Genomic DNA, 25,340 nt, shown 5'->3' with positions numbered 1-25,340 from the left:
CTCTGGAGCCTTGAACCAGGTCTCAGTTACTGCACAGATATCGATGTTCTCCATTTTTAGGAGTGCCTCGAGAGAGTGCATTTTGAGGTTTAGACTTCTAGCATTGAGTAGCATTACCTTCAGATTTTGCATGCTTGTACCTGTTATGGTGGTGGTTTTGTCCTTTGAACATTGCCTAAAAAAGGCACTATAGGGGTGGCAAGAGCTTTAGCCAGTAACCTGAATCCCAGGGGCGACAGTTGCAGACCATCTCTGGCAAAGCATCATGGCATTTAGCCTGTATGTCCTGTTCATCAGTGATATAGTAACCAGTGCCATCTTAAATTGAGGGGAGGCCGAATGTCCTCGAGACCTGGAGTTCAATACTACATCTTTAATCCTTTCTTGTTGAGGTAACATCTGTGTCAAGTTCTTTTCACTGTGGTTTACATTTTAGTTCATAGGTTGATACTAGGCTATATGCCTCAGGGCATTTATCAGCCTAGCCAGAGTGTGTTTGGCTTTCACCACCCTTTAAAATGAGTTTAACTGTGCCGTTTTTTAGGTTAGTTTACTGTGCCTTTGTCTAGTAGTGACACAGTAGTGATCCCTGGGGTAAACCTACGATCTCCCATCCACTCGTCAAGATTCCTCTTGAAGAGAGTCAGTGAGGGGCTCTGCCTGATATGGACTGGAATTCTGTTCCAGAGTGCTGTGAGCTTCTGGGTTATAAATCTGTCTCTCCAGCATGTCCGATTAATTTCTGTGTTGAGGTTCAAGTCCCTTGAGCGTGTAGCTCTAGTGGATTTGGATTTTTTGAGGTGGAGCATGTCCATTAATTGGGTTGGACATGGCTTTATACGTCAGGCACAGATTGCCTCTAAGTAGGTGGTATGCAACTGAGTAGAGCTGGAGTTTCTTTAACCGAGCAGCATAAGTCATCTGTTTGAGTCCCTTGATCCTCTTGGTGAGGTACTTTTGGGGTCTTTCTAGTTGCTGCAGGTGTCTGGTAAGGTACATCCCAATTGGGGCATTGTATTCAATTATGGGCCAGATGAGTGATGAGTAAAGGAGCACAATGACCTCCCTTGATCTAGATGTGAATCCTTTCATGATAAGGTAGGCTATATAGAAGGTCTTTCTAACCACTTTGGCAATGTGGTTGTCAAAGGAGAGATTACTATCAACTTGGGTCCCTAAGTCCCTAATTACTTCCTCCGTACGTAATGGATTACCGCCTATGTGGTAATTTATGGGCACTTTGTTTTTCCCAAAGGGGATGACTATACACTTCTTGGCGTTTAGCTTTAGGCCATGGCTTTGGCACCAGTTATCCGTTTCTGTGAGACCCTTTTGGAGGATGCTTGTGTCATCTGGAGAGTCAATTATGGCACCCAGTTTGCAGTCATCTGCGAACTTGGTCAGCCATAGTCCTCCCGTGTTGGCCTATACCTCAGAAAAATATATACCGAACAAGAGCGGTCCCAGGACTGAGCCCTGTGGGATGCCACTTGTAACTGGTTTAGAGTCTAACATGGCTCCCACAACTCTGGCCATGTGGGTTCTATCCTTGAGCCAGTTTGCAACCCATCTTATGACATAGGGGTTGATATTTAAGCTGGAGAGCTAATTTATGATGCCCGAGTGGGGTATGGTGTCGAAGGCTTTTGCGAGGTCCAGGTAGGCTGTGTGGACTACCTTCCCTTCATCTATTGCCTTGGTGACTGTTTCGAAGAAGTCGGCCAGGTTCAAGAGGCAGGATCTGCCCTTAACAAAGCCGAATTGGGTAGGATCTAGCGTCTGTAGGTCCCCAATGTCTTTGAGTTTCATGATGAATCCACTCCATGGCTTTGCAGACCAGGCTAGTCAGGCTTATGGGGCGATAGTTTCCAGGGTCCGTTGAGGCACCATCTTTGTGGAGTGGGACCACTGTTCCTGTACGCCATTCCTTGGGTACATATCCTGTAGTAAGGCTGAGATTGAACAGTAACTTTATATGAGGTTCTAGCTCTTCTTGGAGCTCGTGTAGGATGCAGCCCGGGACACCGTCCGGTCCCATTGATGCTGTGTTTTTGCTTTGGAGAGGGCAGCTCTTACCTGAGCATCTGAGATGCCAGGGAGACAACTCTCTGCTAGGATAGATATTTGCTCTTTTGGGTGGGAAGGGGGGGAGAAGTTTGCACTGAACCTGTCCGCCAGGATGTTGGCAATGTCTGTGGGTTCAGTGTATTTTTTGTCATTTTGGACTAACTCCGAACATATCTGGGAGTTGCCACCCAGGTTCCTAACATAACTAAAGAAGGCCTTGTGATTATCTTTAGTGTCCTGTGCAATTTTTCTCTCGAAGGTGGCCTTGGATGATTTTATGAGGGACCGTAGTTTTTTGCTAGTACTGATCAGTGATGCCTTCCATTTTAGGGATTTTGCTCTATCTTGTAGTAGCTTCCTCCTTTTGTTGTATAGCTTATTTATGGCTGGGGTCCACCAGACAGGACGCCTGCCTTTGGAGGATTGGGTCTTGGTTTTATTTGGCATTGCATGATCCATGCATTCCTGAAGGTGTCCATAGAATGCGTTTATAAAGGATTCTGCAGTTTGGGCCATAGTTTCCACTGGCCCGGGGTCTTTGAATGATTTCACCTCGGTTTTGAGAAGTGTCAAATTAGTTTTTGAGAAGTTTTTCACTGTGGTTTTCCGGGCTGGAGGTGGGGTCGGGATGTGGATGTCCAGAGAGATTAATTTATGGTCCGATCTTAACAATGAGGGGTATACCTCTGGTGTGGAGCATAGAGTCCCCATGTTTGTGATGATCAGGTCCAGTATGTTTTCCCCTCTTGTGGGAGTGGTGACTAGTTGTTCCATAGCATTTGTGTTTATAAATTGTAGGAACCTTTGGGCTAGGGTGTTGGGTCTTGAGTAGTGCTCCCAGTCTATGTTTGGGTAGTTGAAGTCACCCAATATAATGGTGTTTGGAGAGACCTTCATATTCTCCAGTGTTCTCAGGAAAGCCGAGTGAGGTTCCTGAGTTTGGGATGGTGGTCTGTAGCAGGCTACAAACTGAAAGGCAGTTTTGCCCACTGTTAGTTGCACACGGATGGTCTCCGATGCTTCATGTAGTGCCACTAACCTGGAGGTGTGGGTATCCTTGATGAATATAGATACTCACCCTCTTTTTGTGGTTCGGTCTGAGTTTTGGGGCCGAAAAGCATGATATGAGGTATAACGTGGTAGTGCTGGGGTGCTCTCGGGAGCCTTGAACCAGGTCTCTGTTACTGCACAGACATCGATATTCTCCATACTGAGGAGAGCTTCGAGTGCTTGCATTTTGAGGTTTAGACTTCTGGCATTGAGTAGCATTACCCTTAGATCTGAAGTAGTTACTTCATTTGATCTGCAACCTGTGGGTGTCTGATCCGACCTCGGATCCGATCCGGCAGCTTTCCAAGCTCCAAGATCCGAGCTCCTAGCTCCTCCCTCTACCCATAATCCCCTAGTACCAACCACATTACCTCAGATCGTTTTTTGCCACGGCTAAAGAAACTTCCTTGTGAAGAGCTCCTGGCTGGGTGAGATCATTGCTGGTTTTTAAACCAATTTTTCTGTCAAAGTTTTCGTGTGTGTGTGTTAGTTTCCCTTTTTCTGCTTCTTCTGCTAGTTTTTTGGGTCACTTTTGTTAAATTTATAACTAATTTATCTTCACTCCCCTCCCCCTCCTAGTGTTTGGGTGTGTGTGTGTGAATGATGTCAGAAGGGCCTAAGGCCATTTTCTCTAAACATACTGAGTGTGGCCACAAGCTTTCTCCAGCTGATGGCCACACTCAGTACGTTTTGTGCCTGGGGGCAGCCCATTTGTCAGAGGCCTGCCAAATCTGTGCAGCCTTTAACCCCCGGGCACTCCGGGATAGGAAGAACAAGCTGATCCTGGCGGGAAAGCTCCCCCAGGAGTCGGCTTCTTCTTCCTCTCCTGTTCGGGCTTCAGCAGCTTCGGCGCCGTCTATCCCCTTAGCTCTGCCCGGGACTCAACCTCCCTCATCGGGTTTGAGCTCTGGGGAAACTAGTGCCTCTTCCCTTAGAGGGAAGAGGCACAAGGATAAGGATGGACATAAGTCCCATAAAAGGCGGGCCGAATCTCATCCTTCGGCTCCGCCAACAAAACTACTAAAATCTCCCTCGAGGGTCTCCGGATCCCCCTCCTCTCAACGCCGTTCTCCCTGTTTTTCACCGGAGGAGGAGGATAGGTCTCCCTAGAGATTTTCGAGGCGGCCCTCCCGGCCTGCCTCTACTACATCTAGGTCGACCCGAAGCATCTCCGAAGTGGATATGGATAGGATGATGCATCGGTTCTTACAGACCCAAATGCAGATGGGGATGCTCTTGCCTCCCCCCCCCCTCTGGGTGGGAGTGCAGCCCCCATATTTGCCCCGATCACTCCTTCTCCGACTCGTTTTCGGGTCTCGGAGTCATCGGATCCAGGCCCTTTCGGACCCGGGGAACTGTCGGTGCCGATAGCGGTTGTCTCTTCGACGCCGACTATACCTTCGAGCTTGTCGGACCCGAGCTCTCGGGGCCGAGGGCTGAACGTCGGATCCGAGGGAGTTGCTGTGTCGTCGGAGCACACCTCTGCCTCTGCGCCGACTGCATCGGCTCCAACCCCGATCCCTTCCTCGGATCCGAGGAGATTGCTCTCAGAGGCTGGTGAGAGTGGCTCTCCTTCGGCTTTTGAGGTAGTGGAGAGGGTACTGTCGAGGTCCTCCAGATCCCCGACCCGGGCTTCGGATCCACCCGTACCCCCACTGTATGAGGGTCTGTCTTCCATCATTCGTCCATCTGGACAGCCTGCCCAAGCCCTCCAGCTAGTTCACGTGGAGGAACAACAACCCGTGGATGAGCCCTCTTCGGACAGTCCCACCGAGGAGGTCCCTCGAAAACATCGGTGCAAAAGGAGGCACCTGGACTCCCCCGAGTCCATTACCACAGACACGGACTTAGATGATACGGAGGGTTCCCCAAGGTCACCCCCTGAAGATGTCTCCTTTGGAGACATCATGGAAATGTTGCGTATTAGAGGGGGGTGGTCAGCCCAAAAGCTTTCCCTTGATGAGTCCGTGTTCCTGGAGGCCTTTGAGGCAGGCCCATCTACCTCCTGGGTGTCCCCTCCGGCTGACCCCCTGGTGGACTTAATTACCACCAGGGCTTGGAAGGAGCCTGACACCGTGGAGCCAATTCCAAGGCGCCTCGATAAAGTCCTCAGCCCACCCACAGATAAACCGTCTTGGGCCAAAGGAACCCCCCGTTGATGCTATGTTGGTGGCGGCAGCCACCAAGAAAGAACTTGCACAGGAGAGTTCTTCGGTTCACCCGCCAGATAAGGAATCTCGAGCGCTTGACCGGATTAGGAAGCGGATGTTTGCTTCAGCGACCTTTTCCATAAGGGCGCTGAACTATATGGCACACACCATTAGGCTACAACGAGACTTGATTAAGGAATGCGCTGCAGCCCTCCCAGAGTCCATGTCGGTCCCAGACAAAAAGGTTTTTGAGACTCGAATGGCCACTCTAAAATCCATCTCAAATACTTCTATGCGGCTTCTCTCCCATGCAACGGAGGGAGCCGCTAGAGCTAGTGGAGCCGGGGTCGTCTTGCGACGTCTCTCCTGGCTCCGTCTGTGCGACTTCACAGACCCCTTCAAGGCGTCCTTCGCGAACGCCCCTTTTGACGGTTCTGCCTTGTTTGGCAAAACTGTTCGCGACATGCTGGTCCAAAGCGAAAAGGACGGGAAGACGCTGTCTGCCGTCAGAGTCCGCTTCTCTAATCCCCAAAGATCCTTCTCCAGGAATCAGAGGGGACAAAAGAAGCTGTGGTTCCGTAAGTCTCAGCAATCCCATCCTGCTGTGGACCACTCGTCCTCCAGAGGCAGAGGAGGACAAGGTGGATGCCGGCCCAGAGGCAGAGGGGGGCCGTGTAATTTCGGGTCTAGAGAACCTTTCTCGGACAGACCCGCGCAACAGCCCTGAGGGCTTGCCCGACTGTCCCTCTCTGGAGGCAGTCGGGGGGCGATTGTCGGAGCACCTGTCAAACTGGGAGTCCCTTACAACAGATCGATGGGTGCTCTGGATCATATCCAGAGGTTACTCCATTCCATTCATAAACCTTCCCCCCAAATCCAGATGCCTCCCCAATCTCCCACCCAATCAGAGGGAGGCAGCGGCTTTGGAGATTTCAAAGCTGCTAAGAAAAAGAGCCATCCAGCCCGTCCCCCCATACCAGTCCGGATTGGGTTATTACTCCAGGTTCTTTTTGGTGCCAAAGAAAAGGGGGGACTTCAGACCCATCTTAGACCTTTCCGCCCTGAACCTGTTCATACCCAAGGAAAAGTTCCGGATGGTCACTCTCCAATCTATTCTCCCCCTGCTGCGGGAGAATGACTGGATGTGCTCGCTAGACCTCAAGGATGCATATTACCACATATTAATGGACAAACGATCCAGGAGGTTTCTCCACTTCCGGCTCGGAGCCAGTCATTATCAATTCAGGGTTCTTCCATTCGGCCTCACCTCAGCCCCCAGAGTGTTCACCAAGGTCGTGGCAGTGGTTGCAGCCCACCTGAGACTCCAGGGCATTCAGGTCTTCCCTTACCTAGACGACTGGCTCCTCACCGCGACCAACAAGCATCAGCTCTGTGCGGCGAGAGATTATGCTCTGTCTCTGGCCCACAACCTAGGCATCTCAGTAAATGAGCAGAAATCCTGCCTGTGCCCCACTCAAGCCCTAGAATTCATAGGGGCCAGGTTAGATACACAAATCTCCAAAGTTGTTCTAACGTCAGTCAGGCTGAACAGCTTGTCATTCCAGTTGTTAGCCCTTCTTCGGAGCCCTGCTCTTCCAGTGGAGTTAGTCCTGAGGGCACTGGGGTCTATGTCAGCAGCGATCGGTCTCTCTTTTCATGCTCGTCTGCGAATGCGCATATTACAATGGACCCTTCAAGTCCAATGGTCCCTGTCGATCCACCCATTATGCATGCCAATCCCCCTGAGCAGGGTGTGCAGGGACTCCCTTCTGTGGTGGTTACAGGCGCAGGAACTCAGAGAAGGGAGACCCTTTGTGATTCCTCCGGCCAAAGCCATGTTGACCACGGACGCTTCTTGCCTTGGGTGGGGGGGGGGCATTGTTCAGGCAGATCCGTTCAAGGCACGTGGACTCCCCTAGAGACCGCATTACATATCAGCGTCCTAGAGATGAGGGCGGTGCTTTTAGCGTTGCAAGCTCTCCACAACCTTCTTCCCATAGGGACTATTGCAATCCAGACGGACATGTCAGTAGTCTGGTATATAAACAAACAAGGAGGGACCAGATCTTATCCCCTGTGTCGAGAAGCCATGAGAGTGTGGGAATGAGCGATTTCCACCAACCGCTTTCTGATAGCAACGCACATTCCGGGGCGGTCCAACATATTAGCGGACAAGCCAAGTCGGGTGTTCCTCACTCCATACGAGTGGTCTCTGAATCCATCTGTTGCGAAGCAGATCTTCCACAAATGGGGTCAGCCTCGCTGCGACCTTTTCGCTTCTCCTTTAAACACAAAATGCAGCGAGTACTTCGCGATAGTTCCCACCAGAGGAGACCCCAGAGACGCTCTAGTCCATGCTTGGCCTCCCGGACTCCTTTATGCTTATCCCCCCCTCCCACTTATGATGAAATTCATCCAGAAAGCCTGTCGGTTGGGGAGCAGAGTTATCCTCATAGCCCCATTCTGGCCTCGACAGATCTGGTTCCCCTTTCTGCGGTCTCACTGTGTGGCTCCCCCATGGATTCTGGATCCCAGTCCAGACCTAATCTCGCACCCAGCGAGATGCCATACCCTAAACCTGGTCAATCTCAAACTTGCTGCTTGGTTGATCCAGTTCCATTAATGGCTAGGACTCCCGGTATCTCATCCCCCGTTAAGGCCATTCTGGTGGCAGCTCATAAACCATCTACCAGGAAACTTTGCAACAGTAAATGGAAACGTTTTTCCATTTGGGCCAAAGATAAAGAATTAGACCCTTTTACTGTCCCTATTCCGACTATTCTAGACTTCCTTTCCCTGCTTTTTAGACAGGGAGCAAGTGCCTCCACAGTCAAGGTGCAGTTGGCGGCCATCTCCCATTTTCATGTGGGGGACGGCATAGGCTCCTTAGCATCTACTAAGTTGTGCAAAACCTTCTTAAGAGGCGTTTTTCTTTTAAAACCACCTGTCAAGACTGTGGTTCCCCCGTGGGATCTCATTCTGGTCTTACAAGCCTTAACGAGGCCACCTTTTGAGCCGGCGGCCTCGGTTCCGTTAAAGTTCTTGTCTTGGAAAACTGCTTAGTGGCTATTACTTCAGCCAAGAGAGTTTCAGAATTACAAGCTCAAACCTCCGTACCTTATTTTTCACAAAGATAGAGTGTCCCTCAGGACTAACCTGTCTTTCTTACCTAAGGTGGCTACAGAATCAAACATTAATCAATCAATAAGTCTTCCTGTATTTTTCCCAAATTTTCACAACAAAGGAGAATATACGTTGCACAAATTGGATGTTCACAGACAACTGCGTTTTTACTTGCACAGGACTAGAGAGTTTCGCAAGTCGGACCAGTTGTTTGTTTCTTATGCAAAATCAGCCATGGGCAAGGCAATTGCTAAAGTGACTGTAGCAAATTGGATCTGTCAGTGCATTATGCTGGGATACACCTCATCTGGGAAGCCAGCTCCGGTTGGCGTCCGTGCTCATTCCACAAGATCTGTAGCTACCTCAACAGCCTTTTGGTCTAGGGTTTCAGTAGACAATATTTGTTCAGCAGCTACCTGGTCCTCATCTCATACCTTCATTTCTCATTACAAACTGGATATCATTTCCAGGAGTAGGGCTTCTTTTGGCTCCGCGGTGCTTCGGAATATCCTTCCGTAAGGACCACCCAGGTTCTATAGGTTAGCTGGGGACTCTGTCCCACAGGTTGCAGATCAAATGAAGTAACTACTTCAGATATAGAAGTTATGTACTCACCATAACGTTCCATCTGAGTAGATACTTCATTTGTCTGCAACCGACCCCCCTGCCATCCCCCGAACCTCGGGAAATTTCTCTGATCATTTGGAGTTGGTTTCTGTCTCGAGTTGGTGAGGCAAAAAAAACGATCTGAGGTAATGTGGTTGGTACTAGGGGATTATGGGTAGGGGGAGGAGCTAGGATCTTGGAGCTTGGAAAGCTGCTGGATCGGATCCGAGGTCAGATCCGACACCCACAGGTTGCAGACAAATTAAGTATCTACTCAGATGGAACGTTATGGTGAGTACATAACTTCTATTTTATTTTTCCTTGTGTTGTCTATGGAGGTGGATTTGTCTTTTGAGCCTTCCCTAAAAAAGGCACTATGGGGGTGGCAAGAGCCTTTGCCAGTATCCGAAAGCCCAGAGGTGACAGGTGCAAGCTGTCCCTAGAGAAGCAACGTGGCTTGTCGAGCATGTCATACCAGGCTGACAGACACTGGATCCCCTTTGAATGACAACAGAACTTTAGCCAATTGTTAAAATTGATAATTTTTTCTTTATACTGTGGCATCATTCTTGGTGAGGGTAAGATGCTACTCAAGGTCAGGGTCATACCTGCCTGGGCTACATGATCAGGGAGCTCCTCTATGTCTCTCTTCATGTAGTCCAGGGAGGTACATCTCAGGTCATTCACACCAGCATGGACAATGACTGAGTCATATTTGTACTTGCTTTGGAGTGACCTGAGTGCTTGTGTTATGTGGCGGATCCTGGTGCCCGACAGGCAGCTCACCGTGACCTTCTCCTTATTCAGCCTGGTGAGTGGGATGTCAGTGTGTCTGACAATAGAGTCACTTATTACAAGTGTATCAGGTGTGTTGTTTAGCCTTAAGGGCTGTGGCTATTTGGCACACTGACTTTGTGAAGTATGTGTTGCACATGTTTTGTTTTGGGGTAGCGCTTGCTTGAATGTCTGCTTTGGAGGTCTCTGCTGCTTAGGCAGATTTATATTTAGAGCCTCCGAGTATGTTTTAGTGTGTTTATGTGTTTGGTTTGCTGATGTGGTATGCCTATGTGCGACTGGATTTGTGGTGTGTGTGGTTGCCTTCTTCTCCTGACTGGCTGCGCCAGTACTGCGTCGAGAGAGCTTAGCCTCCATTTTGGCTATATGGTTGCATCTCTCGCATATATTAGTACTTGTTGGGAGGAGGAGAGGGTTGTCTGTGTACATGAGGCAGTTGTAACATTGCCTCAGGATTCCCAGATTCACCAGCTGGACTGGAGAGGAAACCGGCAACTGACCTTTGGACATGCCGGATTAGTAAATGTAACTCCTTTATAACTGACCAAAAAGGACCAATAGGGGACGAGTACTCCAAGGGAGTATATGAGGAAGTAATGCTTTCAGTTTATTAGTGCTTTTATAATTGCTTATATGAGCAAGTGCTGGGTTTTAGGTTGAAAGTGGGGTCCGTACTTTGAGAGATAGGGCAGATCTAAGGGAAAAAGTGAAGAGTAGACTTTGTGGAGCCGAGAATGGTTTAAGCCCGATTAAGCAGCACTGCCCGATGCTGCACTATGCACAAAATCGCGCAAAACCGTGCCAAAGCAAGTTTTTATACAGGGGACTTGTAAGAGCTAGAAATTAGCCCAAAATGGCCAATAAACTGCAAGATTCATGTGCTGAGATCACTCCTACAGGGACAGATAGGCTGCTCAAAGCTCCCCACTCCCACTGGTGAACAAAGAAGCTTCCTTCTATCCAAGTAAGGAAATGGGCAACACATGAACTATTCTAAAGTCCAGAATACAGCAATGCCTGTATTAGGGGCTATTCTAGGCCAGGAAAGGTGGGAAACAACAATATTTTTTGGTCTTTCTTTTTTTACAAGACAAACAGCAGAAAATGCACAGTAAATACTTAACACAGGCTAGCACACTTGAGTGAGCAGTCTAAACAGTTAAATTCAACAAAAGACAAACTTTAAAAGTGCAGGTATGAAATTTGCAAAAACAAGCTTAAAACAGGCAAAAGAGCAGATTAAACTCGCTTTTCGGCGAGAATAGACGGTCGCACAGGTAATAGCAGTAAAATATACTTAAATCTGGTAGCAGTCACTCCTTTTCGTCTCTCTGCTGCTAGCACCACTCTGTAGGACCACGAGGAGCTGTTGCTGAGTTGGAACAAGCGAAAAACCGCGCCAAAGCGGGTTATTATACAGGGGACTTGAAAGAGCTAGAAATTAGCCCAAAACAGCCAATAAACTACAAGATTCTTGTGCTGAGGGCACTCCTCCAGGGACAGATAGGCTGCTCAAAACTCCCCACTCCCACTGGTGAACAAAGAAGCTTCCTTCTATCCAAGTAAGGAAATGGGCAACACAGGAACTATTCTAAAGTCCAGAATACAGCAATGCCTGTATTAGAGACTATTCTAGGTCAGGAAAGGCGGGAAACGAGGATTTTTTTTTTGGTTTTTCTTTTTTTACAAGACAAACAGCAGAAAATGCAAAGTAAATACTTAACACAGGCTAGCGCACTTGAGTGAGCAGCCTCAACAGTTAAATTCAACAAAAGACAAACTTTAAAAGTGCAGGTACGAAATTTGCAAAAACAAGCTTAAAACAGGCAAAAGAGCAGATTAAACTCGCTTTCCGGCGAGAAGAGACGGTCGCACCGGTAATAGCAGTAAAATATACTTAAATCTGGTAGCAGTCACTCTTTTTAGTCTCTCTGCTGCTAGCACCACTCTGCAGGACCACGAGGAGCTGTTGCTGAGTTGGAACAACATTCCAACATTTCCAAGTATATTTGTTAATCAGTTAAGCTCATTGGACCCCAGGGAACACATCGTGATTGTATGTCTTACTCGAAGTTCGTTTTCTGATTACAAACTTTGAGTGAAGGAAACCCAGAACTACAAGATCAAACTCCTTACAGCTCTGTCTTAATCATCTGTGATAATTTGCTAGCCTTGTTCTGCAGTAGCAGTGTTGTAGACACCATAAAACTGCTTAATCTGAAAAGCATTTGTGTTTTGAAATTTTTAGTATTGAATATATTGTCAGGTAGGGTCTATATTAGAATCGAGAAAGCTTACTTTTGCGAATACAAAGCAATTGACACATAAATGTCGAAGTCCTAAAATAGTGAAAAAAGTGAATTTGGAATGTCGAACGTCATTTTTTTGGCCAAGAGGGTGATCGTGGGGATGAGGAAATAAATCCTTTTCCCCACTGTAGTGCAGTTTCACAGTTGGTAAATTTAAGTAGGGGGGTATGGGGGGGGGTGCAGCCCTCCATGTGGGGGGGTGCAGGGGGGCTTGCCCCCTTGCAAAAATGTTTTAAAAAATGTTTTGCCTTAGGTTTGTTCCGTTAGGTTTACCTTACCTGTATGGCGCTGTTGCTTCCGGGAATACGTTCAATGTTATCATTTTCGCTTTTTTCGTCTTTCGCTGTTTTTGGATTTCGACTGTTGTGTGTTGATTACTTTGTATTTGTGAGAGTAATCCTTCATGATTTTAATATAGACCCATCAGGTATAGTCATTTAAATATGAATTTATTTATTTGTATTTGTTTTTTGGGGTAGAGCAGTGATCCTCATGGTCCTTTTTCTTACTCTGCCTAGGAAGAGTATCTGGTTAAGTGAGTTGCTCGGAGTTAAAGTTCTTAATATTTAATATTTTATTTTTATTTCAGGTATATGAAAATTATTCTTTTGAGGAGCTACGTTTCGCTTCTCCAACACCAAAAAGGTAAATGTATTTTTATAGCTAGATTATCGCCATACAACTTAACCTAATTCTCTCTTTGACTCTCATTCCTCCACTGATATACACATTTTTCATTAGCTAGTGTTTCTAGCTGGTGAACATCACCCAAGTGTATATGTTACAGTTCTGTTTTTCAAATCATTGTTATAATCACATAGTGTGTTCATTGCTTGATTGGTTGTATAAATTTTTTAAATAAAAAAAATATTCTAAATATATAATTGTACTAGTTTATTACTATTGAGCAATACTCTGCTGAAACAGGGCTATTAGCCCAGTCAAACTAGTCTGGTCAGCAACTGCAAAAATAAAATAAATCTTGTTCACAGTTCATAGCCTTAATCCTCTATGCAGAACTGCCCATTAGTGCAGAAGAATTTTTATACTGTTGTAGTCTTGACAGTACTATTATGTATGTGTTCTTTGATGGAATTTATTTATTTCCTGGTTGAGACAGTCAAGACAGAGCTTCTGTTGACATTCTGAAATTTATATTTCTTTGAAGATCCGTTCCCAGCATAACATCAAGTTGGGTTAACAATGCTAGACTAGAGATAGAAATATTGGAGCATGGCAGGCTTTTTTCAGAAACTTGCTCTTATATTTTTTTATTGGGCTTCATCTGTAGTAGGATAAAAACAATGTAAATGTTTTCACATTCAGTTTTGTAATCTACTCAGCATTGCACTGGGTGTTTAACCGTTTTACATGGCACTGTTTTTCAGTTAGTTGCTATTAAGTTTATCTTCTGTCTATGTTGTACTGCTAGCTGTCTCAAGCTTGTTGCATTTATTTTTTAAAAAAATATATAAGTGGTGTGTTTTGCTTCTCTGTAAGAAGTTGCACATTTATGTATAGTCTTCAGGCATCTACATTATTTATGCTATGTTTACTTCTTAAATTTGCAGGATGTTGTAGAATGTCCTTAACTGAGTTTTCTTGCACACACACACACACACACACACACACACACACACACACACACTCTTGGAACTTTAACACAGTATTGTTGCATACTTAGCCTATGACTCCATTGTGCATGTCACAATCAATCTCTGTGATATATTCCTAACATATCTGCCATCATTCCACCCTCTCTTTCACCCTCCAGATAGTTACAGGAATAAGCAGCATTTATTCTTTTGTGAAACTGCATTACATACCTATCTTACAGTTTTATAATTGTATTTTCTTATTACATACAAAAGAACTGAAACAGTGCATCAAATTTTACTCTTTAGCCCAAGCTCAGCTTTGTCTATGTGAGTGACTGAGATACAACTTCTGTTGGGATTATTATGGTGCTCATCCCTAATTTCATATTCATAGCTAATTTTCAAACAGATCCATACCATTCACTAACTTCATCTGTATTCCAAATAAAAACTTTGTACCCTTAGACACAGTGTCACTCAAAACATTAACAAAACAGTGCATTGCATACCTCTCAACCTGGAAACATCAAAAATCCAAACAAAGGCCCATGAAAAAAGGTACAGATCTGTACAGTGATTAACATAGAATTTGCATACATAATTATGTAACCCCTACCCACTGCAATGGGATTGTGGGATACCAACTTTCAAACACAAACTGAAGAACAGTCAGATGACCAAAATATAGCCCCAGAGCCCAGATCCTGTAGTAAATGGTAACCATTTTTTGGAATGTGTAGCAATGATGTTCACTGGGAAGATGATGAACTTTAGGATATTGTTTTTGGTGACTTGCAGTATGTGGGTTTTATGGTAAAAGTAGGGCATTTAATTGTAGGCAATGTTCTAATCATAGCAAAAGAATATTATAGTTTGCTAGGACCTACAAAAGTAATTGTCCGTGGCCTACTGATCAGTGGTGTAGCTAGAGTTTGTGCCCCCTGGGGCTGTCTTTGACTTTGTCGCCCTTCCCCCCCCTCACAAAATCATGGTCGAATGGGGACACCCCCATACACAGTCCTCCCCCTGCAGCCATTCTATTGTCCCATTACTTGGCTATTTCACCCCATTTATCATAAACACTGTAATGTGCATACTGCTGTACTTCTACAACGATTATTTGGATTTAATTTAATACTTTTATTTTACATTTTATAGCACAAACACTAATAGACATCTCCTAAACAAAGCAGCACCGTTTTACAATGAAAACAGATTTAACATTAAAACTTCTCTGCCCCTGAAACCCACATTCAAAACAAATGCATCTGGCCAGTGGCAGATAAAGATTACCTTTGGACTGTTTTCAAATCATAGGCCCCTTGCACACGAAACATACATGTGTTCTTTGATGCTCAATCCTGATTGTATTAAATTATATTACTTGTAAAATACAGCACACTTCACACACGTCAAATGTATTGTTTTGAATATTTTTCCAGTAAGCAATGAAACAAAATGCATGAACCAACAGTGACAAAACTGCCCAGTTCAGAACATTTCCATCATAAAAGTCTACTCAAACTTCTACACTCCACCAATGTCAGTAAATATGCACAGTCTCAGACGTAATAATCATCTAAATAATGCACATTAAAGAGATCTGTAACTATATTTCATTGTTTCATCTACAAATAAAGTGCCTGTTGCCCTTGAGGAATGAATTGCCTGTGTTACAAAATGATAAGCTAGTAATTTTGCAATAGGGACTGGATGGCAAACTGATAACAGGTTCATAGTATCTCTGCCAAAGAGTCAGGACTGCAGCATCCACCCCCTTTAGAAGTGGAACACAGTACAAAATCAGCAATCCATCTACATACTGTGGGAGTAGAACCCACAGCCTTCTGCATCAAATACAAGTATTCTCCCTATTGTGCTACTAACAGTACAAACAGACTTGGCATAAGCAGCACTAAAGTTCTCTCCCCCCCTGAAGAACTGTGCAGCAAAAGAAATTTGGAAAAAGCCAAAATTTATTGGGAGTGGGGGGACAAAAGGCCCAAAACCAGGGACATATTTTAAACATTGCTTGTATAATCTTAGAACAGTTGCTGCTAGAATAAAATGTTTTTGTATTACCATGTGTTTCCTGAAAGATAGGAAGACTGAAACTTAAATGGCTGTTATTATTTAGTGAATTCAGTTCTCACTGATTTGCCATTTCATGTAAACACACACACCAGAAAGGTAAATAAATGCAGCTGTTCCACATAAACTAATGCCGCCATTCAGGTAAACAACAACACCAGAAAGGTAAATAAATGCAGCTGTTCAGGTAAACAACACACACCAGAACGGTAAATAAATACGGCTGTTCCACATAAACTAATGCAGCTGTGCAGGTAAACAACACACACCAGAAAGGTAAATAAATGCAGCCGTCTCACATAAACTAATGCAGCCTGCTGTAACTTTGTTCTAGTGATGTCGTCTTCGCTGTACGGGTAAACGACACACACACACCAGGCAGCTGTTCCACATAGGGAAAAAAAGTTGAGCACATATGCCTGCTCGTAGTTGCACATAGGGAAAACATAGTGCGAGCATATAAGGAAAACTTGAGTGCGAGCCTAAAATTAGTTAGTAGTGGGCGGCACAGTGGTGCAGCGGTTAATGCTGTCGCCTCACAGCAAGAGGTTCTCCAGTTCGATTCTTGGCTGGGGTGCCTTCTGTGTGGAGTTTGCATGTTCTCCCTGCGTTCGCGTGGGTTTCCTCCGGGCACTCCGGTTTCCTCCCACATTCTAAAGACATGCTTCTGGAGCATTTCTCCCCGGGCCTTTGCTGAAAACAGGATCTGTGGAACCTAGTCGGACTTTCCCGGTCAACAAATGTTAAATAAATAAATAAATAGTTGTACATTAAATAATACAAAAGCTGCTGCACATGACACAGTAATGCCTGCCATAATTTAGCGAAGTCACTTAGCCATTTGTTCAATATAGAAGCTGTGAAAGCGTACCTGCTGCCTGAGTAAAGGACAGTAATTGTAACTTGTAAATAACCGTCTAAAGGAGGTATAGATGTAATGACTGCCAAGGTAGTTGCAAATAACAGTTTAAGTCCTGCTATAACTTGCAGCCTTTTGGCGAAACAACTACCAGAAAGACATTCAATACAGAAGCTGCGAAAGAGCCGTACCACATAAACAACTGCAGCCACACACACACACCAGAATACAAGTGCCTGCCGTTGTGTTCAAGCTTAGCTGTTCGGGTAAACAACACACACACCAAAAAGGTAAATAAATGCAGCTGTTTCTCATAGGGGAAAAAAAACGTTTTAATTTAGTTGACCACATATGCCTGCCGTTTATTCAAAGGTAGATGGTAGTTAGTTGCACATAAGAAAAACTTGTGCTAGCATAAAGGTAGTTGCACATGAAATAACTCCACACTTATGTGTACATCTCCAAAAAGCTACTCAGGATGCTTTAATAGCCACTGAAACATGGCTTTGTAACTCGCAACTCACTATCAACCCCCCACCCAATCCCAAGAAAAAAAAAACAAATTACTACTTTTTTCTCCCAGTCCCTCTGTCATGAAAAAAAAAAACAAAATTCAGAATCATCTCTCTTAATAGTACAACAACTGAAGTAACTTTTCATATTGAATTAGGAGGGATGATAGTAGACAATGAGTTTAAATTCAACCTGCATATATAATACTGCAAAAAAAAAAAATAACCAAAATCTAGGTATGCTTTATTGAGCCAAAAAATCACCAATGCAACTTAAACTACATTTGCCACTACTTTACTCCTCCCCTCACTACTTTATGGTGCTCCCATCCTTTCTTACTTCCAGGCTTCACAAAAACAAAACTTGAACAATGCTATTACAAAGTGGCTAAATTTGCAGCAAATATTTCTTTCTAAACCCACCACTGCGCAGCACTAAAAAGCCTGAATTGGTTAGAACTATACCATCAACTAGCCCACACAGCTTCTTACCTTTATAAAATTATCCAGCATCCATATGCTTGTCCGGCACTAAATACCATTCTACGCAACAATGTTCCCACTCAGTCATTATGATCTAGTAACCAAAAAGCTATCAAATCTGCTGGACATGGTCTATACTCATTTTTCTAAGGCCTGGAATTCCGTACCTATATCCATCAGGTCAGTACCATCCCTCCAGTCCTTTAAAACCCTTCTGAAAGACTGTATCCAAAATCTGGCTCCATTCTTGCTCAACGTCAGTGTAAACTATGTTCCCAAATATAAACATATTCCTGCTCATACCTTACACCTCATTACATCCCCTTTCTCACATCAATCAATTTCTCTCTCCCCGACTCTCTCTAAATGTGCCGTAACCCTGGTTTTTTTTTCCTCTCGCTTTGTTGCAGTTCCTGTATGTATTTATTTAACTTCAAAAACTGTCTGAATTTTTGTAATAACTAAATCGTCATATAAGTTTGTTTTTAAAAAAATGTTGACACTTTGTCTAATTTGATAGTACTTATTAAAATTGTAGGTATCTTTGTATTACTTTTGAAGCTTGTTAAAATTATCATTCTCAAAATTTTTTGTAATACTTTGAAGCTTTTTTCCCCAGGCCTCTGATGAAAATGGGTGCCTTTCCTGGTAGTCAAATGTTAATAAATACATATATATGAATACACACACACACACACACACACACACACACACACACACACACACACGTGTGTGTAGATATTATGTGTGTGTGTAGTGGATCTAGGTCATTGTATTGAAACCCAAAATATCAAAACCCAACAAAAAAATGAAATGAAACCTGTTTTATGCACCCCCACCCCCTGCAACTTGTATGTACCAATTCTAAGATTGTGCAGCAGAGGGAAAGTGCAAATTCCCACTCCGTGCTGTACCGGCAGTTTTTAATAGTGTAAGAGTGATAATTTCAACCCACAAAAACAGCTTTTTGATACTGAGTTTTCATTCAAGTGAATGAAACCTGTATATGTTACCATCATTGTCACTCTTCATTTTCCTATTTTTATTTGGGTTTTGGGTGTTGCATCTGCTGTTGATGCCTCTGTCTCAGTGGTATCTGTTGCTTTAATAGTTTTGCCAGATATTTTCAGGTCTTCTCTTACAGCTGTATGTCCTTGTCTTCTCTTGCCTTTTTCTGTCCTTCCCAGATTTGCTTTACCAGATCATCATCTGATTTCCTGCTTTTGAGACCAGACTGTGATGTGTTCTCCTAACCTTCTCTGCAGCTGGGGCTACAGTGGCTTTACCTCCTCTGAAGCCCAATTTTTTCATTGCTCCCACAGTGTGCACCCTTTTTATTTGTCTCAGGCACTTTTTCTCCATCACCTCAAGCTTTTCTACTACTAAGCCTTTACTGTCTATCTTTCTCTGCCGTAGAAAAATAATGATCACACCAGTATTTTGGACACTTTATTTTTCAGCTGCTTTGGCATTCTTGTCACACACGTATCTATTGAACATTGTGCTAACTAGCTGCAGCACCTTCTGTTCTCACATTGACCTCCTCATTTAGACTTCCCTTCTCCTTTACCAGGAGTCCCAGATACTTGAAGCTGCTAACCTCTTCCATTATTTTCTCTTCTGCTTTGATTTTCAGCTTCTTCTGATTTCTCTCATTTGCTACCTTGACTACTATCATGTGTAGTCATCTTCATCAAATTTGCCTCTCAGTTTTACATTCCATTCCCGTCATTTGCCAACATTCCTATTCAGAGTCTGCTTGTAATGCCACATATTGTCTACATATAGCAGCTTTGTTCCCTTCTGTTTGCTGATGTAGTCCATCAGCAATATAAATGGGAGTAGCCTCAGAGTTGAACTCTGCTGCACACTTCTACCACTGGGAAACTCCTGCATGAGTTCAAACATTGTACTTGTGTCACTGGTCGTTGTACATTACCTGCAATAATTCTTCTAATGTTTCAGCGGAACCTTTGTAGTACTGCCCTCATTATCTTTCTTGGAAACTTGTCATATGGTTTCAACATTTCTAGAGATGTCCAGTTGGACTTCTTCCTCATCTTTAATTTCATGCCCACTATCTGTCTCACTGCAAACACTGTAATTATTAAGTTGGTTGTAATGCATCTTTACTTGAATCCAAGCTGCTTATCTTCTATGTAACTTTCAACTACTCAGTATATTTGTTTTTCATTCACTCTGTCCAGCACTTTCATGTAGTATGATAGGAGTCTGATACCTCTGTACTTCCCCACAGTTGTGAATATTCCCTTTATACTTATATGCTGACACTAGAATGATTGTTCTGCATTTTTCTAGGATGCATCTCTGTCACTGTCTCCCCATACCACAATGAGTACATTCATTAACAGTTTGTACCCTAATGCACCACACATTTTAATTGTATATGCTTTAGCTGCATTTGAGGCTGCCTGCTTCCTTGACTTAATTTTTCTGATTGCAGTTTGCACCACTTCTAGGGTGGAATCTCCTCCTCTTTTCATTGTAGGCTGTGCATGCAAAAGCTTCTTGAAGTTCTTTTTCCATCTGCCCTTGATGTCCTCTGGACTGTTAAGTGGATTGCTTCTGGTGAGTCTTATGAACAGTGTCTGTTGACTTGTCTTTGTCTATCTGTTGTTGCCTTACGGCTTAATAAAGCTTCTTAATGCCATCTGTCAAGTCACTTTCTTGAAACTGGTAAAGGTTCTTTAACATTTTGTTGTTTTCCTTTGTTGTCTTTAGCTGTGCAGTTTTGAGTCATTGACATTCTTATTCTGCTCCAAATATGTATTCTTCTTCCCGAGATTCTGGAGCCATGAGTATTACCTTGAACTCCTGTCTTTTTTCTCCAGTTGACTTCCAGGTCTTCAGCTTAGTCTCTGTCAGTCTTGAGGCCTTATCTGATCACTGCTTACGCCAACAATCATTTATGATCAATGCCAGATATTTCACTAGGGAACACATTGCAATCTCTGATTTGACTCCATTCCCCTTTTCTTGCTAGGAGGAAACCTATCTGACTTGCATGCTGGACAACTCTCATATATGATCTTGTGACTGTCTATGTAGGCAGACCATTTTGCTGGTTTGCATTAAGCCATTGGCCAGCCAAAAGTCCAGAACAGTCTGCCTGTCATTTCTCTTGCCACAGCCACATGGACCCTGACAGCCTGGGGTCTATATTACGTAATTGAATGATAAGTTCATCGAATACATAATAGTCGACCCGTAAATCTTGAACTGTCAAAATAGCGAAATGTGAAATTGCCAAAAATCAAAATATCAAATAAGAATAGCTGGCCCACTTCAAACCCCGTGCATTCGGTAACGTAAATATTTACTTCTGCTGTAACGCACTGTTATAGCACCTATGACCTGTGTTTACTGTATTAAAAAATAAATGAAGTATATGTTACACTTTAATTATGTTAAATGACAGTGTTCCCCTAAACTTAAAAGTGTTTAACCCTATCAACTGTGTGTAAAATGTAAAATAAAGTATATACAATGTATGGTGCGTTTTTGCAACTAGACCTTCATGAGCATAGCTATAGCATTTAGGAAGTCATCTGTAGAATAGTCTGCTTCATCTGTCCAATACAATCTGTAAGCGATTCTGTCTTTCCATAGTTTTACAGTTCTTTGGTGATGGAGGATACCCTGCTTTAAGTTGTAATGTGAGAGTGTTCAATCTCGCCGTTTGTTCTTACACATGGGTTCGGAGCCGATCCTCGGCAAAGCTCTGCATCGAGAAGAAGCTCGAGACCAACCTGTCTCCCACAATTCCCCTCTGCCTTTACCTCAGATCTAGTTTGCCGCTGCAACGTTCGCATCAATATTGATGAGCTCAGACCACCTGGCAGATAAGATTGCATTTTTGTCTAAGATTCTTAGATAATTTTTTTCCTAGTTTCACCTTTAAGTCTTGTGTGTGTGTGTGTGTGTGTGTGTAGTGAGTCGAGGGTTTCTCTTCTTATACATATATATTTTTAATATATATAGTTAGTTCCCTCGGGGCCTACCCCACCCACTAACTTTAAATTACTGCTGGGTTTGACAAATTACTGGATTTGACTAAACTTTACTGTCTGTTCAAGACTGTGTAGACTTTATATAACTTTACTGGATTTGACTGTTATTATATTATTATGTCTGAGAAAGCGAAGTCAGGCTTCAAACGGTGCCAGTGTGGACAGAAAATGTCTGTCACAGACAACCATAGTTCCTGCGTCTACTGTCTTGGCCCTCTCCATCTGCAAGAAGACTGCTCCATTTGTCATTCTTTCAGTGGAAGGGTCATGACAGATAGGCGCAGGAAACTCGTGGACAGAGGCCTTTTGAAGCCTGCATTTCAAGAGGCTCTTGATGCATCGGACCAGACATCTAAATCCTTGAAGGAATCGAAGACGTCGGAGCCCATGTCATCGGCTCCGAGCTCTTCATTTAAAGTTCGCTCACCGGTTCCACAGACCTCGGGGCCGAGTGTCGAACTTCTGTCTGTCACCGAGCATCGAGTCTTGGAACCGGTGACGGAGCTTCCACCTCCTGTGCTCTTGAGGTCGGCTCTGTCTTTGATTCCTTCGACGTGTTCTTCTAGACCCCTCTCTGACACCGATGTAGACCGTGTGGTGCAGAAGTTAATGGAGAATACGGCCTTGTCCAAACTCATCTCAGTCTCTTCCCAGTTGGTGTCGAGACTCGAAGGCCTTCCCTTATCTCCATCTGTTCCTCCTCCGAGGCCTATTCAGCCTTCGGAGCCAGGAGAGGCTGATCTGATGATCGTGGAGCCCTTGGTGCCGGAGCCATCTTTTTCTCGGTCGGCACCGTTCACCTTGACTCCGACGGATCCATTACCGGAATCGCGGAGCCGACAATCTATCCTTGGTTCGGGAACCGAGAGTCGGACCGATGTTTCGGTTCCGACTCTCCCTCTCGGTGCCTCGGCACGGATCGACTCGGCTTCGTCCTCGGGGTCGATGCCTTCGGTCCCCATCTCGGGGATCCCTCCGCTTTCTTCGGAACTGAGGGATTCTTCGACTCAGGACCCGGGGGCCTTCGACCTCATGAGGAAGGTGTTGTCGACTCAGACAACCACTTCAGCAGAGACAGCTTCTCCTTCCCATAAAGGCCCGTTATCCTCCTCTGCACCCACGGCTACTTCAAAGTGTCGAGCACCGGTGTCTCAGCCGCTCCCAGAGGGAGCCCCCTCTTCCTCGGAGGCTTCATCGGATGCCCCCCCCCCGAGGACGTTCTGAGGAAAAGATTGTGTAAGAGGAGACACTTGGATTCTCCACAAGAATCCTTAACATCGGACACTGACTTAGATGAGTCAGAAGGGTCTCCGAAATCAACCTCAGAGGATGTCTCCTTTTCAGACATCCTGGAGATCCTGAAGCAGAGAGGTGATTGGCAGGCCTTACCCCCTTCTGAGGATGAGTCAGTCTTGCTGAAGGCATTCGGTGCTCGCCCTTCTTCCTCCTGGGTCACTCCGCCCTTCGATGAGTTGATGGAATTGATTGCTCGAAGGGCGTGGGAGACACCTGACACGGTGGAGCCAGTCCCTAGAAAGCCTAATAAATATATTACGGCCCCTCAAGACAAGACATATCTCACAAAAGGAGTTCCAGTGGACGCTATGGTGGTGGCAGCTGCCACTAAAAAGGAGATGTCTGAATCTTCCTCATCTGTCCATCCGCCTAACAGAGATTCTAGGACTATGGACAGGTATGGGAAGTGCATTTTTAGTTCAGCGGCTTTTTCCATGCGATCGCTGAACTATTTGACGCACTTCACACTTTTACAGAGGGATCTAATCAAAGAGTTGGGAGATACCCTCCAGGGTACTACAGATACTGCTGTCTCGGAAAAAGTTACAGCACAACTCAATACCCTTACATCAATTGTGAACTCGTCCATGAGGCTCATTTCATATGCAGCCGAAGGGTCGAGTAGGGCTGCGGCTTCAGCGATTGCCCTTCGTAGGCAATCCTGGATGCGCTTATGTTCCTTTGCGGAAGCCTTCAAGTCTTCCTTTACTAACGCCCCATTTGACGGTGCCACTCTCTTTGGCCCCAAAGTAAAGGAGACCCTTACCCGGTGTGAGCAAGAGGGAAAGACTCTGTCTGCTGTCGTAGTCCGTTTTTCCACCCCATCCAGACCGTACCCCAAAGGGCAACGAGGTGGAAAAATGTGGTTTCGAAAACCCCAAGGCTCTTTCCCAGGCACACAGGGTGATGCCCCCTCCAGAGCAGAGGGGGGGGGCAGAGGTGGAAGACGTCGCCCTGGCAGCAGAGGGGGTCCGCAAAACCAAGGTGACAGGGATACACTCCCTGGGAAGCCTTTCCAGCACTCCTGAGAGGAGGCCCGACTGTCCTGCTCTGGAGGCAGTCGGGGGTCGCTTAGCTTTTTACCCTCAGGCCTGGCAAAGTCTTACTTCAGACAAATGGGTAGAAAGCATTATTACCAGAGGTTACAGAATTCCATTTCTCTTTCTCCCATTACCGCAGAAGAGACTCCCAGATGTACCGCCCCATCTGCGAGATCCTGCAGCTATAGAAATTTCAAAGCTGCTAGAAAAAAGAGTCATCCAACCAGTCCCGGTGGACCAAAGAGGATTTGGAACTTACTCAAGGTTCTTTTTAGTTCCAAAAAAGACAGGGGACTGGAGGCCAATTCTAGACCTAAGCAAGCTCAATACTTTCGTCAAGAAAGAAAAGTTCCGGATGGTCACGCTTCAATCGATCCTTCCATTCTTACAGAAGGACGACTGGATGTGCTCAATAGATCTCAAGGACGCATACTACCACATCAAAATGGCCAGAGCGTACAGGGATCACTCGCGCTTCCTGCTGGGAGCCAGTCACTTTCAATTTCGAGCCCTGCCCTTTGGTCTGACCTCAGCCCCCAGGGTCTTCACCAAATGTATGGCAGTGGTAGCGTCTCACTTGAGACGCCTAGGATTCCAGGTGTTTCTGTATCTGGACGACTGGCTCCTCACTGCCACCACCGAGCGTCGACTGATTCAGGCCAGGGATTACACACTAGAACTCTGTGTTCATCTCGGAATTTACGTAAATTTCGAAAAATCTGTATTGCAGCCATCACAGCATATCTCATTCATAGGAGCAGAATTAGATACTCATTGCTTGATTCTAAGGCTTCCTCCAGAAAGAATAGCCTCTCTACAAAATCACATATCTTTTCTCCCGTTGTCCAAAAAATCCCCGGCAAAACTGTTTCTGAAAGTTTTGGGTCTCATGGCAGCTTCCCTCTTTGCGATACCCTTGGGAAGACTGCACATGAGAGTCCCTCAGTGGCTGCTATTTGCACAATGGTCGTTCCAACAGTTACCTCTGACACACGAAATTCACATCACGAACATCTGCAAATCGCACCTGTCTTGGTGGCTTCAGAGTTGCAATCTCTCCAGCGGCCAACCATTTGTGCTACCCACTCCGACAGCTACGGTGACCACGGACGCTTCCCTGATAGGGTGGGGGGGCATTTTTCAGGGACAGACAGTCCAAGGAGAATGGACCAATCTAGAGTACAATCTGCACATCAATGTTCTGGAGATGAGGGCAGTGTTTCTAGCGTTGCAACACTTTTCTCCCCTTCTACCTCTAGGGACCATTGCAGTTCAGTCGGACAATATGTCCGTAGTCTGGTACATAAATAAACAAGGAGGAACCAAATCT

General features: G+C 45.0%; 1 protein-coding gene across 1 annotated transcript in view; it reads left to right on the top strand.

Moving 5' to 3' along the window:
* The window catches only part of MYCBP2 (MYC binding protein 2), a gene marked incomplete in the record, with an annotated part of 5,088,083 nt that overhangs the window by 3,447,400 nt on the left and 1,615,343 nt on the right, over window positions 1-25,340 (top strand). Inside the window, 1 exon segment of the mRNA XM_044072904.1 lies at window positions 12,690-12,745. Coding sequence (XP_043928839.1) covers window positions 12,690-12,745 — 56 coding nt within the window.

This window comes from Protopterus annectens, chromosome 5.part1 (assembly GCF_019279795.1).
Source record: "Protopterus annectens isolate FY-2018-M chromosome 5.part1, PAN1.0, whole genome shotgun sequence".
NCBI lineage: Eukaryota > Metazoa > Chordata > Ceratodontiformes > Protopteridae > Protopterus > Protopterus annectens.
The sequence above is the reverse complement of the archived record's forward strand: the minus strand, read 5'-3'. Positions and strand labels throughout refer to the sequence as shown.